At 36.8% G+C, this 17,073-nt stretch overlaps 1 protein-coding gene across 6 annotated transcripts in view; it reads right to left on the bottom strand.

Moving 5' to 3' along the window:
* The window catches only part of SFMBT1 (Scm like with four mbt domains 1), a 145,949-nt gene that overhangs the window by 54,021 nt on the left and 74,855 nt on the right, over nt 1-17,073 (bottom strand). For 2 of the 6 annotated variants that reach the window (XM_036266416.1, XM_036266413.1), the window contains 2 exons: nt 11,854-12,011; nt 7-101 (listed from right to left, as the gene is read on the bottom strand). In XM_036266416.1, coding sequence (XP_036122309.1) covers nt 7-101; nt 11,854-11,881 — 123 coding nt within the window. In that variant the 5' untranslated portion in view covers nt 11,882-12,011. Of the gene's footprint in view, nt 1-6; nt 102-2,781; nt 2,829-4,439; nt 4,487-11,841; nt 12,012-17,073 lie in introns of those variants that run through there. The other 4 variants (XM_036266411.1, XM_036266412.1, XM_036266418.1 and 1 more) reach the window with 3 other exon arrangements.

Genomic DNA, 17,073 nt, shown 5'->3' with positions numbered 1-17,073 from the left:
GCTTACATGTTTAAAAGATCCGTAAGGAACTGCTGTGGACCCTGTCTCTTCTAGATAATCTTCCCAGCTTAATTCCACTTCTTCCACACCAGATCCAGCATCTGGAATTAAAAACAAAATAAAACAATACAAAAACAGGTGAACCCCAATTAAAGAAAACACAAGGTACAAAAACATAAACTTAGTAATAAACCTAACCTAAAATTTACTTCACAAGTTAACTGGCTTTATGGTGGGTTCCCTTTGAGCACTGATTGTCAATGAATCTCAACAGCATTGAAGTGTGACATGCTATCTCCTGTTAGGGTCTATCTGGAATTCACCCAAATGAAACATATAAATCTGGTGAGAGTGTAACTATTACAATCACTTCGGATTGTATTTCATATCTGATGCCATATATTTGGCATACTTAATATGCAGACATTTCAAACTTGAATTTTCAATCTGATTTATTCCTTAGTATTCTCCAACTGAGTAAAACATGCCACTAGTCAATATTTTGGCTCAATCTAAAAAATGTGAGATTATCCTTGCTTTACTCACTTTCCTTCACATCTTAGATCCAAACCATCAGAAAATTTTCTAAGTACCAACTTTAAAATATATCCCAAATCTAATCACATCCCAGCATTCCTATTGCTCTCTCTCTAGTCCAAGGCCTAACACCATGGTATCATTCACCTGTTAATCACATTAATAATAAAATCTAAAATCTCTGAAAGACTGCAAAGGCCCTACATGATCAGACCCTCTTGCTACCTACTCTGACACTTCGTTCCCAACCAGCCTCCTGTTTGCTCACTGTACTCAAGGGATACTGAGTTTATTCTCATTTTTCTCTAATCATGTTTTTTTCTTGAAGCCCCTGCATTTGCTATTTCCTCAGCTCAGACAGATTCTCCAGTGTCATTCACACCTTCATTGCATTCAAGCCTCTACTCAACCATCACCTCTCAAAAAAAGCCTTACATCAGTACCCATAGTAGAAAACACCCAAGCTCTGCTTTCTTATCTTCAAGGCATTCATTCCTATTTGACAGTACACCATGTCTTTTTATCTTCCCCATTCGATAATAAGCTCTATGAAGACAGGAACTTTGTTTTGGTCACTTCTATATCTCTGTCACAGCAGACTCAATAAATTTTTGTTGAGTGAGCAAAGACTCAAACATTCCATTTTCCAATGATCAGAATTCACATAAGCTCTCTAAGACCAAAGTTTTGTTCACTGATGTATCCCCACTGCCCAAAACAATGCCTGGCACTAGCAAGTTTGCAATAAACAGCTGCTGAATGAGTACACCCTAGGGGAGCCTATGCTTCACACAGATACAAGGAGGCAAATACAAGTATGCTCACAAATACAAGTATGCTTGTAATAGCAACAGACAGAACAATCAGTGAAAGAGATAGACTGGCAATCCTACAATGGAGTACTACTATATAGCAGTCAAAATGAGTGAATTAATATTGACATGGATGAACCTAAAAAAAAATCACATCAAGTAAAAATGGCAGAAACAGAATGAAAAGCACAAGAAGATACAATTTAGGTTTCAAAACAAAACTTTGCAGTACATTTGTTTTTTTAATCCTCACCCAGTGATATTTTTCCATTGCTTTTTAGATAGAGTGGAAGAGGGAGAGGGAGAAAGAGAGAAACATCGATAAGAGAGAGAGACATCGATTGGTTGCCTCCCGCACGACCCCCACTGGGGCCAGGAATCAAACCTGCCACCCAGGTATGCACCCTTGGCTGGAATCAAACCTGCGACCTTTTGGTCCTCAGGCTGACGCTCTAACCGCTGAGCCACACCAGCCACAGCTGATGTTTATAAATATATACATATTGGTAAGAGTATAAAAACAAGGATGGGAAAAAAAATACATCAATTTCAACAGTGCTACCTTTGGGGATGGAGAGGAGAAAGCAGGATTAAGAGAAAAGTACTGAAGAGGCATAAACTGTGTTGTGTTTTATTTGTTTTTAAAAACAGAAACAACACATGAAAACACGTTTGACTCATTAGCGAAATACAAATCAAAACCACAACAAGATACCACTTCACACCCACAGGATGGCTATAATAATCATAAAGGCAGAAAATAAACATTTTCAATGATATGATAAATTAGAGTCTGTGCACTGCTAGTCTAGGAATGTAAAATGGTAAAGTCACTACAGAAAACTATATGGTGGTGGTTTCTCAAACAATTAAAAATACAATTATCATAGGATTCACCAATTCTACTTTGGGGTATATACCCAAAAGAAGTGAAAGCAGAGATCCAAACAGATATTTGTACATGAATGTTCATAGCAGCAATATTCACAATAGCCAAAAGGTGGAAACAACCCAAGTGTACATGAACAAGTGAAGAAATTAAACGAAATGTGATACATCTAACCAATGGAGTATTATTCAGCCTTTAAAAAAAGGAAGAAGCCCTGGCCAGTGTGGCTCAGCAGTCAGAGTGGTGGCCCGTGGACTAGAGTCGCAGGTTCAATTCCAGCCAAGGGCATGTACCTTGGCTGTGGTTTGTCCCTGGCCTTGGTCGGGATCGTGTGGGAGGCAACCAATCAATGTGTCTCTTTCACATTGATATTTCTCTCTCTCTCTCATCCTCCTACTCTATCTGAAGATAAATGGAAAAATATCCTCAGGTGAGGATTAAAGAAAATAAAGGAAGGAGCCTTGGCTGGTTTGGCTCAGTGGTCAGAACATTGGCCTGTGGACCAAAAGGTCATAGGTTTGATTCCTGGTCAAGGGCACATACCTGGGTTGCAGGTTCGATGCGCCATCCCAGTCGGGGTTGTGCAGGAGGCAACCAATCGATGTATCTCTCTCACAGCAATGTTTCTCTCTCCCTCCCTTCCACTCTATCTAGAAAATCAAGGGGGGGAAACAAAAAAAGAAGGCAATTTTGTTACATGATACAACATGGATGAACCTAGGGGACATTATGCTAAGTAAAATAAGTAAGCCACCTGCAAAAGAATAAATATTTTATGATTCCACTTATATGAGGTAGCTAGAGTAGTCAAATTCACAGAGACAGAAAGAAGAACAGTGGTTTCCAAAACTGTGGGGAGAGGAGAATGGGGAGTTAGTGTTTAATGAGTGCAGAGCTTCAGTTTCAGAAAATAAAAAGTGTTCTGGGGATGGACTGTGGAAATGGTTGCACAACAATATCAATGTACTTAATGCCACTAAACAATACGCTTTTTAAAAAAATCCTTAGCCAAGGACATTTTTCCATTGATTTTCAGATAAAGTGTGTGGGGGGGGGGGTGGAGAGAAACATTGATGTAAGAGAGATACATCAATTGGTTGCCTCCTGTGAGACCCTGACCAGGGCTGGGGATCGAACCATAACTTAAGTATGTGCCCTTAACCAGAATCGAACCCACGAATCTTTGGCCCACCGGCCAACACTCTAACCACTGAGCAAAACCAGCCAGGGCTGAACAGTACACTTTTTTTTAAAAAGGTTAAAATGGTAAACTGTGTATCATGGTTATTTTACCACAATAAAAAAAGGAAACAGCCCTGGCCGGTTTGGCTCAGCGGTTAGAGCGTCGGCCTGCGGTCCTGAGAGACCCAGGTTCGGTTCCCGCTAAGGGCACGTACCTCGGTTGCAGTTTGTTCCCGGCCCTGGTCGGTTGTGCGGGTGGCAGCCACTCGATGTGTACCTTTCACATCGATGTTTCTCTCTCTCTCTGTTCCTTTCTCTCCTTCCCACTCTACCTGAACAAAAAATGGAAAAAAGTCCTCAGGTGAGGATGAAAAAAAAAAAAAAAAAAGGAAACAAATATAAGACAATGTTGACATTTATTAATTACTAATAGTAGCTATGTGGGTGTTCTTATACTGTTTCCCATTCATTTTTATGTATGTGAAAATTTTCATTAGAAATAAAATAAGCCAACAAGGACTACATTGGGAACATCCTGGGAATATGAGCCAGTACAAAGTCCATTTCCATTACTTTGGACATTCCATTACTTTGGGGTAGATATTCATGGTCCTTAGCAAGGACCCCAGTCCCTGAAATAGCATGCTAAGTTAAAAATAAAAATAAACAATAAAAAAAATATGGACTAAGGAACTAAAATCTCTCATACATTAAAAACTACTAAAAAACTAAGAAGAAATAAGGTTAATGATCAGATAGAAAAATGAGCAAAATACAGGCAAAGAGAATTTATCAAAAAGAAATGCAAAGGTTCTTAAACATATGGAAAGATATGCAAATTTATTCATTTTAAAAAGAGAAATGCAAATTAGAACTACCTGAAATATCACATTGGAAAAAATTCCAAAGTTTGACAACATAGTCTATGATGAGACTATAGTTAAGCAGGTAAGGCATAATGACACAACCCTGGTGACAGAAAACTTGGCAATATCCAGCAAAATGATATATGTGTTTACCTTTTGATCCAGCAATCCCACTTCTAGGAATCTATTCCAAAGATATGCTGGCAAAAATACAAAAAGACATATGTACAAAACTATTCATTGAAGCACTACTTGTAATATCAAGACTGGAAACAACCCAATGTCCATCAATAAGGAACTGGCTGAATAATCTATGGTTTATACATCCAGTACTTATATAGTTGTAAAAAGGAATGAGAACAATTTCTATATACTAATGTGAGATCATCTCCAGTATATATTAAGTGAAACTGCAAACTACAAAGCAGCTTTTACTGTATCTCTACTTTTGTATAAGGTGAGAGTGCATGAGTGTATATATATATATATATACACACACACACACACACACACACACACATATTTGTTTATATTTTTAAATGAACAGCAGAAATAAATAATAAAAACTAGTTAGTATATGAAGAAGAATAAAAAGAATGAACAGTATCAGGTTGGAAGTGGGGATGTTATAAAATTTTCACTTAAAAACTATGCAGATACTTGATACAATTTGGAAACACATTTAAATTTAAAAAGTCTAAAAACTGAAAATTACCTGAAACAAATATGCCTAACTGTTGGTGGAAAAGCCATAAAAATAAAGAACTCCTGTTTATTTTAAGACATAGTAATATACAATATTCTGACCGCAAGCCCCAGTGGAATATATTTAAAGAAAAAAATAATGAAAAATCTTAAACTACACTGTTACCTTATTGATATCTGGAATATTGGTATTGTTGTTTTGAGAAAAATTACACAAATATTATACAGTAAAAACAAATAAGTAATGATGTTAGCATCATTATGAAACAATACGTTACCAAAAAAAGGGACACAAGCATAAAAATAAAAGAAATAAAAACCTTGCAATTTTAAACTAGAATTATAAATATCAGATGAAGCCATCTGATTTTCTTTTCTCTTCAAAAGATGTGTATTTTCATCAAGCCGATGTGGCTCAGTGTTTGAGCATCGACCCATGCACCTAGAGTTCGATGGTTTGATTCCTGGTCAGGACACATGCCCAGGTTGTGGGCCAAATCCCCAGTAGGGGGCATGCAGGAGGCGGCCAATCAATGTTCTCTCTCATCAATGTTCCTATCTCTCTCGCCCCCTCTCCCTTTTCCTCTCTCTAAAATTAATAAAGAAAAAAAAATTTTTTTAATCTTTAAAAAAACAAAAGGTGTGTATTTTCTAGCTATGAGTAGGGGATAAGGCCTGAAAGAAATGATAACCTTGTATCCATGAGCACCCCAGCACTCGATTGTGGTCTCTAAATATCATATCCACTTTCTCTTAAAAAAGTTCCATACAGAAATAGCAGATTGTACATTTAGGTGCCTGGGAACTTTATTACGCCATAAAGCTAGGATTAGAACTATCAAAGATACATGATATCACATCAAAAGAACACAGGAACCAAGGTGAAAACTCTCACTGCTGTAGGGTGGGGCAATTTGATCATCGCATGAATGATAACAGCAATGGATTCCCTCTCTCTCTCTCTCTCTCTCTCCCTCTCTCTCTATTTCATGAGTTAATAACATTTAAAGTAAGAAAACAAATCAACTTGCTGAATTGTAGAGTGAGTACCTCAGTGAACCTCCTCTTCCAGAAAAGCAGAAAAAAATACTGGCTAAATAATGAAAATCAACCATTTCAAAGTTCTGAAATAAACGGAAGGAACAGAACAAACTGAAAAGCACCTATTCAAGATAAGCTACCGAACCACACTTAGAACAGTGGGGTTGTATCATTTTGGGTTGGGTATTCCCATCCCACATCCCTCCTCAACTCAAAATGGAAATTTCTGAACTGAAAACACAATAACCAAAAGAAAACTCATGGATAAGCTCCACAGCAGAATGGGGAGGGCAGAGGGGGAAAAAACCCACTAACATTGGCCCAGCGGGTGTGGCTCAGTGGACTGAGTGTCATCCCATGAACTGAGAGGTCCTAGTTCAATTCTAGGTTAGAGCACATGCCCAGGTTGTGGGCCAAATCCCCAGTGGGGGGCATGCAGAAAGCAACCAGTCGATGTTTCTCTCTGACATCAATGTTTCTATCTCTCTCTATATAAAAATCAATAAAAACATATTAACAAAATCAACACTAACATTCAAGACAAAGCAAAAAAATATACCCAATTTAAACAGAGAACAATAAACATATAAAAGGATGTTCAACATTACTAGTGATTAGAGAAATGCAAATTGAAACCACAACGAGATATCACCTCACAACTGTCAGAATGGCTATCATCAATAAATTAACAAACAAGTGTTGGTGAAGATGTGGAAAAAAGGAACACCTTGTGCACTGTTGATGGGAATGCAGCCACTGTGGAAAACATTATGGAGTTTCATCAAAAAAATTAAAAGTGGAACTGCTTTATGACTCAGCCGTTCTACTTCTGGGAATATATTCAAAGACATGCAAAACACTAATCTGAAAGAATATATGCACCACCTCTGTGTTCACTGCAGTGTTATTTACAATAGCCAACATCTGGAAACAGCCCAAGTGCCCATCAGTAGATAAGTGGATAAAAAAGCTGTGATACACTTACATACCAGAATACTATTCAGCCATAGAAAAGAAGGAAATCTTACCTTTTGCGACTACATGGATGAACCTGGACAGTATTATGCTAAGTAAAATAAGCCAATCAGAGAAAGATAAGTACCACATAATTTCACTTACATGTGGAATCTAATGAACAAAACAAACAAACAAACAAAACAGAAAAAGACTCATAGATACAGAGAACAGATGGACAGCAGTCAGAGGGGAAGGGGGTTGGGGACTGGGTGAAAAAGGTGAAGGATTTTTTTGTTGTTGTTAATCCTCACCAGAGGTTATTCTTTCCATTGATTTTTAGAGAGAGTGGGAGGGGAGGAGGAGAGAGCGAAACATCACAGTGAGAGAGACATGTAGATTGGTTGCCTCCCGCATGAGCCCTGACTGGGGCCAGGACAGAACCCTTCAACCAAGGTATGTGCCCTTGATCAAGTTTTAAACCCATGACCCTTTAGTCAACAGGCCAACACTCTAACCACTGAGCAACACTGGCCAGGCAAAAAGGTGATTTGAGCAAAGGAAAAAAAAACTCATAGACACAGACAACATTATGGTAATTACCAGAGGGCAAGGGGGATGGGGGAGGTAGAAGAGGGTAAAGGAGAGATAAATGGTGATGGAAGGAGACGACTTGGAGTGGTGAACACAAATACAATATACAGATGATGTACAGTAGAACCTTGGTTCTTGAACTTAATGCATTCCAGAAAGCTATTCGAAAATCGAAGCATTATTTCCCATTAGAAATAATGTAAATTGAATTAATCCGTCCCAGATCCACAAACGATTCTGTTTCAACCTTTCTTATATACAGTACATGTCTAATGTACAGTATAACCTATAAATAATTTAAAAACAATAAGGACATGAAATGTAAATAAAAATGTAACAAAAAGGAAATGAAATGTATAGTAAAAAATGAAAATTTAATAATAGTAAGCAGCAACAAAAGCAAAAAATACACAAAAATATTCATAGCACAATTTCCTGAGATGTTAACAATGTCAGGTGTAGTGGTAAAATGACTCATACTCACACATTCTCTCCTTTGTTTGTCACCCGAGAGACATGTGACTGATTGTATAAAAGGTATCGGTATGAAAGGGTTGTTGAGAAGAAAATTGTTCAAGACAGGAGACATTAGAAAACCAAAGGTTTGACTATATTATAGAATTGTACACCTGAAACCTATATAATTTTATTAACCAATGTCACCCCAATAAATTCAATTGAAAATATAATAAATTAATAAACAACAGAAACAAAACATTGAAAAAAAATAAAAAGAGCCTTATAAAGTTGTGGAACAACAAAAGACCTAACATCAGCCCAGCCAGTGTGGCTCAGTGGTTGAGTGTCAACCCATAGACCAAGAGGTCATCAGTTCGATTCCCAGTGAGGACATGTGCCTGGGTTGTAGGCACGATCCCCAGTGTAGGGGTAGGGGGCACGCAGGAGGCAGCCAATTGATGGGGTTTTTTTTCTCTCTCTCTCTCTCCCTCTCCCTTCTTCTCTCTCTAAAAATAAATAAAAACATATTTTAAAAAATAAGTAAATAAAAAAAGACCTAACATCATTGTCATTGGAATCCCAGAAGAAAAGAAAGAGAACAGGGGCTGAAAAAAATGAAAGAAATAATGGCTGAAAAATTTCCAAACTTGGGGCAAGAAGCTAAGAAAACTCCATACAAGATAAACCAAAGGAAATCTGTGCAAAAACACACCAAAGTCAAACTTCCAAAAACTAAAGACAATAAAAATAATTGAAAACATCAAGAGAAACAATGCTTATCTTAAGGGATATAAAGGATGTCATTACAATGACAGCAGATTTCTCATCAGAAACCATGGAGGCCACCAGGTACAATATTTTCCAAGAGATGAAAGAAAATAACTTTTTCTACATCTAGAAAAAATATCCTTCAATAATAAGTGGGGAAATAAAGACACTGTCATGATGAAGGAAAACTAAGAAATTTTATCAGCAGTAGACCTACTCTAAAAAAATTGCTGTCCTGGCTGGTTTGGCTCAGCAGTTTAGAGCGTCGGCCTGCAGTCTGGAAAGACCTGGGTTCGGTTCCGGTTCCCGCTAAGGGCACATACCTCGGTTGCAGTTTGTCCCCAGCCCTGGTTGGGTCGTGCGGGTGGCAGCCATTCGATGTGTCCCTTTCATGTTGATGTTTCTCTCTCTCTCTCCCTCCCACTCTATCTGAACAAAATATCGAAAAATGTCCTCCGGTGAGGATAAAAAAAAAAAAAAATTGCTAAAAGAAATTCTATAAACAGAAATGAAACATCAGAAGGGACTCATGAATCCTGGAAACTCGGGAAGGAGTAGAGGACAATGGAAAAAGTAAAAATATTTTAAAATACTTTTTCCTTCTCCTCTTGAGTTTTCTAAATTATGTTTGAAAGTTGAAACAAAAATCTTAATATCTGATATGGTTCTCAAAATATGTAGAGAATATATGTATGACAATTGTATTATAAGGTAAAGATATAAGTTTTGCCCTGGCCAGTGTTGCTTAGTGGTTAGAGCATAAGCTCATACACTGGAGGGGTGCAGGTTCAATTCCTGTCAAGGACACGTACCTGGGTTGCAGGTTCAATTCCCAACCCTGGTCAGGGCATGCATGGAAAGCAACCAATTGATGTGTCTCTCTCACATCAATGTTTCTCTCTCTCTCTCTCTCTCTCTCTCTCTCTCTCTCTCCCCCCCCCACACCCATCTCTTCCACTCTAAAAATCAATAGAAAAAAGTATCCTCCAGTGAGGATTAACAAAAAAACAAAGTTTCTATATGTCACTCAAACTAATCTAAAATGATGATACAAGCAGACTGTGGTAAGTTATGTACATATAATGTAATACTTTACTAAAGCAACTACCAAAAAGCTATACAAAGAGATACATTCAAAAACACTAAAAACAAATCTAAATGGAATTCTAAAAAAATGTTCAAGTAACCCACAGGAAGGTAGGGGGAGGGGGCAAAAAACAAAACACAGAAAACAAATGAATAAAAATAGCACACTTGTTTAGAACATTCATTTAAATAAAAATATATGTATATAAATAGAAAAAAAAAATTAGCACACTTGAGCCCTAACTTATAAATAATAACATTAAATGTAGAAGGTCTAAATACACCAATTATAAGACTGAAATTTTTTAAAAAGATTATGTGCTGTTGTAAGAAACTTACTTCAAATATAATGATACAGGCAGGTTGAAAGTATAAGAATGAAAAAGATATACCATGTAAACATTAATCAGAAGAAAGCAGAAATAGGTAAATCTATAGGGACAGAAAGTATATTAATGGTGTTTGCCAGAGGCTGAATGAAGCAAGAAATGGTTTCTTTTTGGGGGGTGATGAAAATGTTTTAGAAATAGTAGTGATGGTCACACAACTTTGTGAATATGCTAAAAGCTATTGAACTGTATACTCTATAAGGGTGAATTTTATGGCATGTGAATTATATCTCAAGAAAAGGAAAAATACCTCAATAAAATTGTTTTAAAAACCTCAATAGTTAAAAAATCATTATTAATTTAAAAGCAGACAAACAATAAAATCAATGACCCAGTGAAGACACTGTACTGAAGAGGATATAGGGATGGCAAATAAGCACTTGTTCAACATCACAGGCCATTAGGAAAATGCAAATTAAGATCGGGATAAGCTGTTATTATTAGATGCCTATCAGAATGAGTTACATTTAAAAAAAAAAGTGACAACACCAAATGACAGTGAGGATGCAAAGAAACTAGATCTCTCATACACTATTGGTGAGACTGTAAAATGGTATAACTACTCTTAAAAGTAGTTTGTTAGTTTCTTTATTAAACCTATAATCCAGCAATTGTGCTCCTAGACATCAACCCTAGAAAAATGAAATTTTATGTATACTATGCTCAAGCAGATTTATTTGTAATAGTCAAAAACTGGAAGTAACCAAAATGTTCAACAATAGATGAATAGTTACCCAAACTGTAGTATATCCATGGAACACTACTCAGCAATACAAGTGAACAAACTAGTAGTATCTGCAAGAATTTGAATAAATCTCAAGGGCATTATTTTGAGTGGAAAAAGCCAACCTCAAAAATTCACATACTATGTTGTTCTATGTATATATGTGGTTCTATGTCTATAACATTCCTGAAATGACAAAATGACAAAGATGGAGAAGAGATTAATGGTTGCCCGAGGTTAGGGAAGGCTGAGGGAAAGAAGGTAGGTGTAATAGATGTTTAAGGTGTAATACCTATGAAGAGGTAGAACAGAGGCGCTCTTTATGGTGATGGAGTGGCCTGCAACTTGACTGAGATGGTAGTTACAGGAACAGACGTGATAAAATGACACTGAACTACATACACTTTATACATATGTTAATGTCCTGGCTTTTATACTATACTATACTATACTATACTATACTATACTATACTATACTATACTATACTATTACTATACTTATGAGATGTAACTAATGATAGAAACTGGTGATATGTACATGAGACCTGTCAGTACTATCTTTGCAACTTCCAATGAATATTTTAACATTTCAAAATAATTAAAAAGTAACTATCAAAATTAAAATATTTTTTCAAAAAAGAAGTCTGTTCATAAAAGTTATTTACTTTTTCAGCAAATATTATGAGTAACCCTAGTGCCAGGTTCTCTACCAGGTACAGAGAAAGACAACTCATACCTTCAAAGAGCTTTCTGTTTTGTGTTAGAAAGGTAAGTCAGACAATGTAACACAGGAAGGTAATATAATTCTGCATTCTGAAGAATGAATTCTGCTCACCAAAACCAATACCTGCATCAAGCTGCTGCTCCCCGTTCATTTCCACAGCACATGAACTATCTCCTTCCCATACAAAGGACAGGCCTTACAGTTCTGCTATGATCTGAAGATTATTTGTAGGTTTCAAGCATCCATCAATGGGCATCCAAGGGTCCAAATAAATGAAAGTGCTAAAAAAAAAAAAGAAAAAAAAAAAAAAAGAACACATAAATAGCCTGAAGCCCAAGTGTGTTTACTCATTCATAAGACATGGCACTCCAGTGGGTTGAGAGGGCAGATAAAACAAAAGCACATTGGCAGAATAGATGAGATTAGGGAAAAATGGATACCTTTTCTAATTTTAAAGACAGTGCGTGTGTGGAGAGAGAGCGTGCTTTCTAACTCTTGATATCTAAAAATCACAAGAAATTAACATATATATAAATCATTACCCTTTAAACTTAAATGATACTACTTAGCACAATGATTCCTAATCACAAAAACTCTAATTTGTAATAAAGCGTGTGTGTGGGGGGGGAGTATGTTACCTTTCAGTGCTCTGTCTTACCTAATGAATAATATTCAGGATACAGTATATTACCTTATTTAGTTTTCCATTCCATTTATCTAAGCTATGAAGAACAAAAAGTAGCAACTACATTAGCCTACAATTACACTTATAAATAAGAACCCTTCCAAAATAAGTTATGAACCCATTTATTCTTTTTAAAAATAGCTTTACCATTTTAAGTGTACAATTCAATAATTTTAAGTAAATTTTCAGAGTTGTATAATCATCACTATAATCCAATTTTAGAATACTTCCATTATTCTGAAAAGAAACTTAATTCCTACTTGCAGTTCCTTCCCATTCCATCCCTAGCCTCAAGCAGCCACTAATCTGCTTTCTGTCTCCAGAGATCTCAACTTTGCTGGACATTTCATATAAATGAAATCATACAATATGTGGTCTCTGACTTCTGGCTTCTTTCACTTAGTGTGTTTCTGAGGTTCATCTGTGCTGCGGCATGGATGAATCTATTTAATCTTGCTTTACATACATGTAAAACAGTCTAACATATTGCCTTTGTATGTGCCTAATAGTTTATAAAAATTAAATAAAAGAGGGAAAAGGAGCTGCTACAGGAAGGAATGATGTGAACTACCTAACCATAAGGGCAACAATACAGAAAACCATGCATAGAATAGGTACGCAACAGCCACAGCTGTAGAAGGTGATATTATATAGGATTAAGCAACTCTACAGACATCAAAAAGATTTTAAGTATATATTAGAGCCCCCAATAATCAATTCTCATGAAAAGAACTTTGAACACTAAGAAAAAATTTAATACACCCCTTGAAAAGGTATAGGCTACCTAATGCACAACAGCTTCAGGCAGATAATAGAGAGAACCAGGTTCTAGTTCCAGCTCTACTGATCACTATCAATCTTATACAGACGATATCATGTCAAATTTTAATATGCAAAATGGGTATAAGATCTTTTACAGATTTTAAAATTATATTTAATAATGACCATAGAGAAAGTCATAACTATTAAAATTATGAATATCCCATTTGAAATAACTGCCAGTTATCCCAATCATATCATACAACATAAGCAATGAATAACAGAACTAGGTCTCACTTTCGGATAGGAACAACTAAATAGAGATTTGGTAGAATTTAAAGCCTCTAAATATGCTTTCTTCTTTCAGCTTATCTTTCTACTCCAAGTCCAAAACATTCTAATTTTACCATTCCACCTATTAATTCATCAACTCCCTACATTTAGTAAACACCAGCTCAAGACCATTCAGTATTCCATAAGGTAAGGGTAAAGCGAGACACAATTCCTGCTTTCATGAAGCTTGTTTTCAACAGAGAGCAGACAAATTAAGCCAACAACGTAAAATAATTATTTAAAATGCTATGAAGAAATAGCAGTAGGTGCCAAGATGAAACATAATGGTAGACCTAATAAAGGAGTGAGAGCCAAGACAACATAAAAGTCCACATAAAAGAGGTCACTGACAGCATCCAAAAAAAAAAGTGGTAGTTAAGCTGAGACTAAAGTGGAAATAGCAGTCAGGCAAAAGAGGAAGAAGAAAAAGAATACTGCAGGCATAGGAAACAAGACATGCAAAGGTTCTAAGGTAGGAAGCCCTGAGAGAAGGCCCTTGTGGCTGCAGCACAGGACCAACAGGGTAAGTGGCACAATAAAACTGAACGGGAAAAGAAGGAATAGTAGCAGCTAACATTTACTCAGGATACATTATGTGCTCGGCACTGTTCTAAACACTTAAACATATTAACCCATTTAATATTCCCAACAACTCCAAAAGGTGAGCATCATCATGAGGTAATAGGCATAGAACAGGTCCTTGACTACTCAGGGTCCCTCAGCTAGTAAGTACCAGAACTAGGTTTCAAACATAGCAAAATGTCTATATTCCATGTCCTCAACACTATACAGACTCACAATGGGAAGTAATTGAGGTTTCTTAAACAGTGCAAGTAAATGATCAAATCTGTTTGTTAAAAAAAAAAAAAACACCCATAAAGGAGTGACAGCCAAGACAACAAAGACAACATAAAAGTCTACAATGCAACAGACACCATAAATAAAATTCAAAGATAAGATAGATTTTAAAAGTTCTCATAGCCCAGCCCAGCCGGTATGGCTCAGTGGCTTGAGCGTCACCCCATGGACTGGGAGCTCCCGGCTGGATTCCCAGTCAGGGCACATGCCCAGTTTCAGGCTCGATCCCCATTTGGGGGCATGCAGGAGGCAGGCTATCGATGTTTCTCTCTCACATCAATGTTTCTCTTTCTCCCTTCCTCTCTCGCTCAAAAATAAATAAATAAGGTTCTCATAATAAGAAAAAAAATTTTTTGTAAGTATGTATGGTGACAGATTTCAACTAGACTTACTAAAGTGATCATTGGCAAATATTGAATCATCATGTTGTATCTGAAATTAATACATTATATTGTAATTATATTTCAATAAAAATGAATAAATAAGACAAATGAGATAATTGAAAATATTAGCAAAATATAAAATAATGGGCTAATTTCCATATACAAGCTCATGTAATTCTTTTTTTTTTTTTCTTTCAGTCCTCACTAGAGGACCTGCTTATTCATTTTAGAGAAAGGAGATGGGGGTGGGAGGGAAATATCGATCAGTTGCCTTCCTATACACGCTCTGATTTGGAATCAAACCCGCAACCTCTCCATGTACAGGACGGCACTCCAACCAAATAAGCGACACCAGCCAGGGCAAGCTCATGTAATTCAACAAGGAAAGAAAGATGGGCAAAATATGTAATTAATTCACATTTTAAAAAATCAGAGTTAATATTCATAAAAATGTGTTAAATCGTATTGGTAGTAAGGAAAATAATTTATAATAACATACTATTTTTTTCACCTTTCAGATTAGTAAAAAATTTAAAACTAAAAGTATCTGATGTTGGCAAAAAAAAAAAGTGGATAAATGGGAGAACATGGGGGTATATATAGATTGGTACCACCTCTTTGGAGAGAAATTTAACGATAAATAACAACCTATAGATTTAAAAGACAAACTCTTTGAGCAATTCTACTATTAAGACTCTGTCACACAAAACACACATGCAAAAGGCTTCATAGTCAATGATGTTTGCCACAGCATTATCTGTAATGGTGAAAAAGTAGAGACAACTGGCATAAGATGGCCACATATATTATGATACACCTATACTAGGAAATACCCTACAATCATTAGAAGTGAGGTAGATCCATAAAAACACAGGGGAATGTTATCTATATTAATGAGAGAAAAAAAGCAAGTGAAGAACACTATTTACATTAACTTTTTTTTTTTAATCCTCACCCGAGGACATTTTTTCATTTTTTGTTCAGATAGAGTGGGAGGGAGAGAAAGGAAGAGAGAGAGAGCGAGCGAGAAACATTGACGTTAAAGGTACACATCGAGGGGCTGCCACCTCCACAACCCAACAAGGGTCGGGAACAAACTGCATCCGAGGTACATGCCCTTAGCGGGAACCGAACCCAGGTCTCTCTGGACTGCAGGCCAACACTCTTAACTGCTGAGCCAAATCAGCCAGGGCTACATTAACTTTTAAAAGTCCTACATTCAGCCCGGCCATTGTGGCTCAGTGGAATGAACGTTGTCCCATGGACTGGGAGGTCCTGGTTTGATTCCCAGTCAGAGCACATGTGCAGGTTGCCGGCTTAATCCTCTGCAGGCAGTGTACAGGAGGCAGCTGATCAATGTTTCTCCCTCACAACAATGTTTCTCTCTAAAACAATCAAAAGAAAATCGATAAAAACATATTAAAAAAACAATTTTTTTTAAGTCCTATATTGCCCTGGCCAGTTTGGTTCAGTGGTTAGAGTGTGGACCTAAGAGTTTCGGGTTCGATTCCAATCAAGGGCATGTATCTCAGTTGTGGTTCAGTCCCTGGCCCTGGTTGGAGTTGTGAGGGAGGCAACCAATCGATGTGTCTCTCCCACACTGATGTTTCTTTCTCTTTCTCTCTCTCCCCCTCCCTTTCCTGTTCTAGCTGAAGATAAATGGAAAAATATCCTCAAGTGAGGATTTAAAAAAAAAAAAAAGTCCTATATTCATTGTTCACTTCGCTATGTGACTTTTTTTATTTTTTCCTTTATTGATTCTAGAGAGAGAGGAAGGGAGAGGGAGAGAGAGATAGAAACATCTATGGGAGAGAATATCGATTGGCCACCTCCTGCATGCCCCACAATGGGGATCGGGCCCACATCCTGGGCACGTGTCCTGACTGGGAATCGAACTGGTGACCTCTTGGTGCATGGGTCAACGCTCAACCAATGAGCCACACCAGCTGAACTGGCTATGTGACTTTTAACAAATGACTTACTTCTGCCAATGACATCATTTGTAAAAATGGGATAACATTACTGTACCTACTTCACAGGACTGAAGAGCACTTAGCATAGAACTGGCTACATAGTAAACATGAGTAAATGTTAATTATTCAAGTTCCTATGGCACTAACTTAGTGCATCATCTCCACATATAAAGTCTTGACACTTCATCATGGGTTTGATGTAATGAAGCCAGTGCTAAATAAATATATGTAGGTTCATTACATTTTGAAGATGTTATCCACTACTTATATTCATAAACTCTTGAAATATGCCAGCATGTTTTGTGCCAAGAGTCACACAGTACAAAATAATAATAACAACAATAAATTAAGC

This window comes from Molossus molossus, unplaced genomic scaffold, assembly GCF_014108415.1.
Source record: "Molossus molossus isolate mMolMol1 unplaced genomic scaffold, mMolMol1.p scaffold_m16_p_18, whole genome shotgun sequence".
Classification (NCBI taxonomy): domain Eukaryota; kingdom Metazoa; phylum Chordata; class Mammalia; order Chiroptera; family Molossidae; genus Molossus; species Molossus molossus.
Note: the sequence above shows the minus strand (reverse complement) of the source record. Positions and strands in the feature narration are given on the sequence as shown.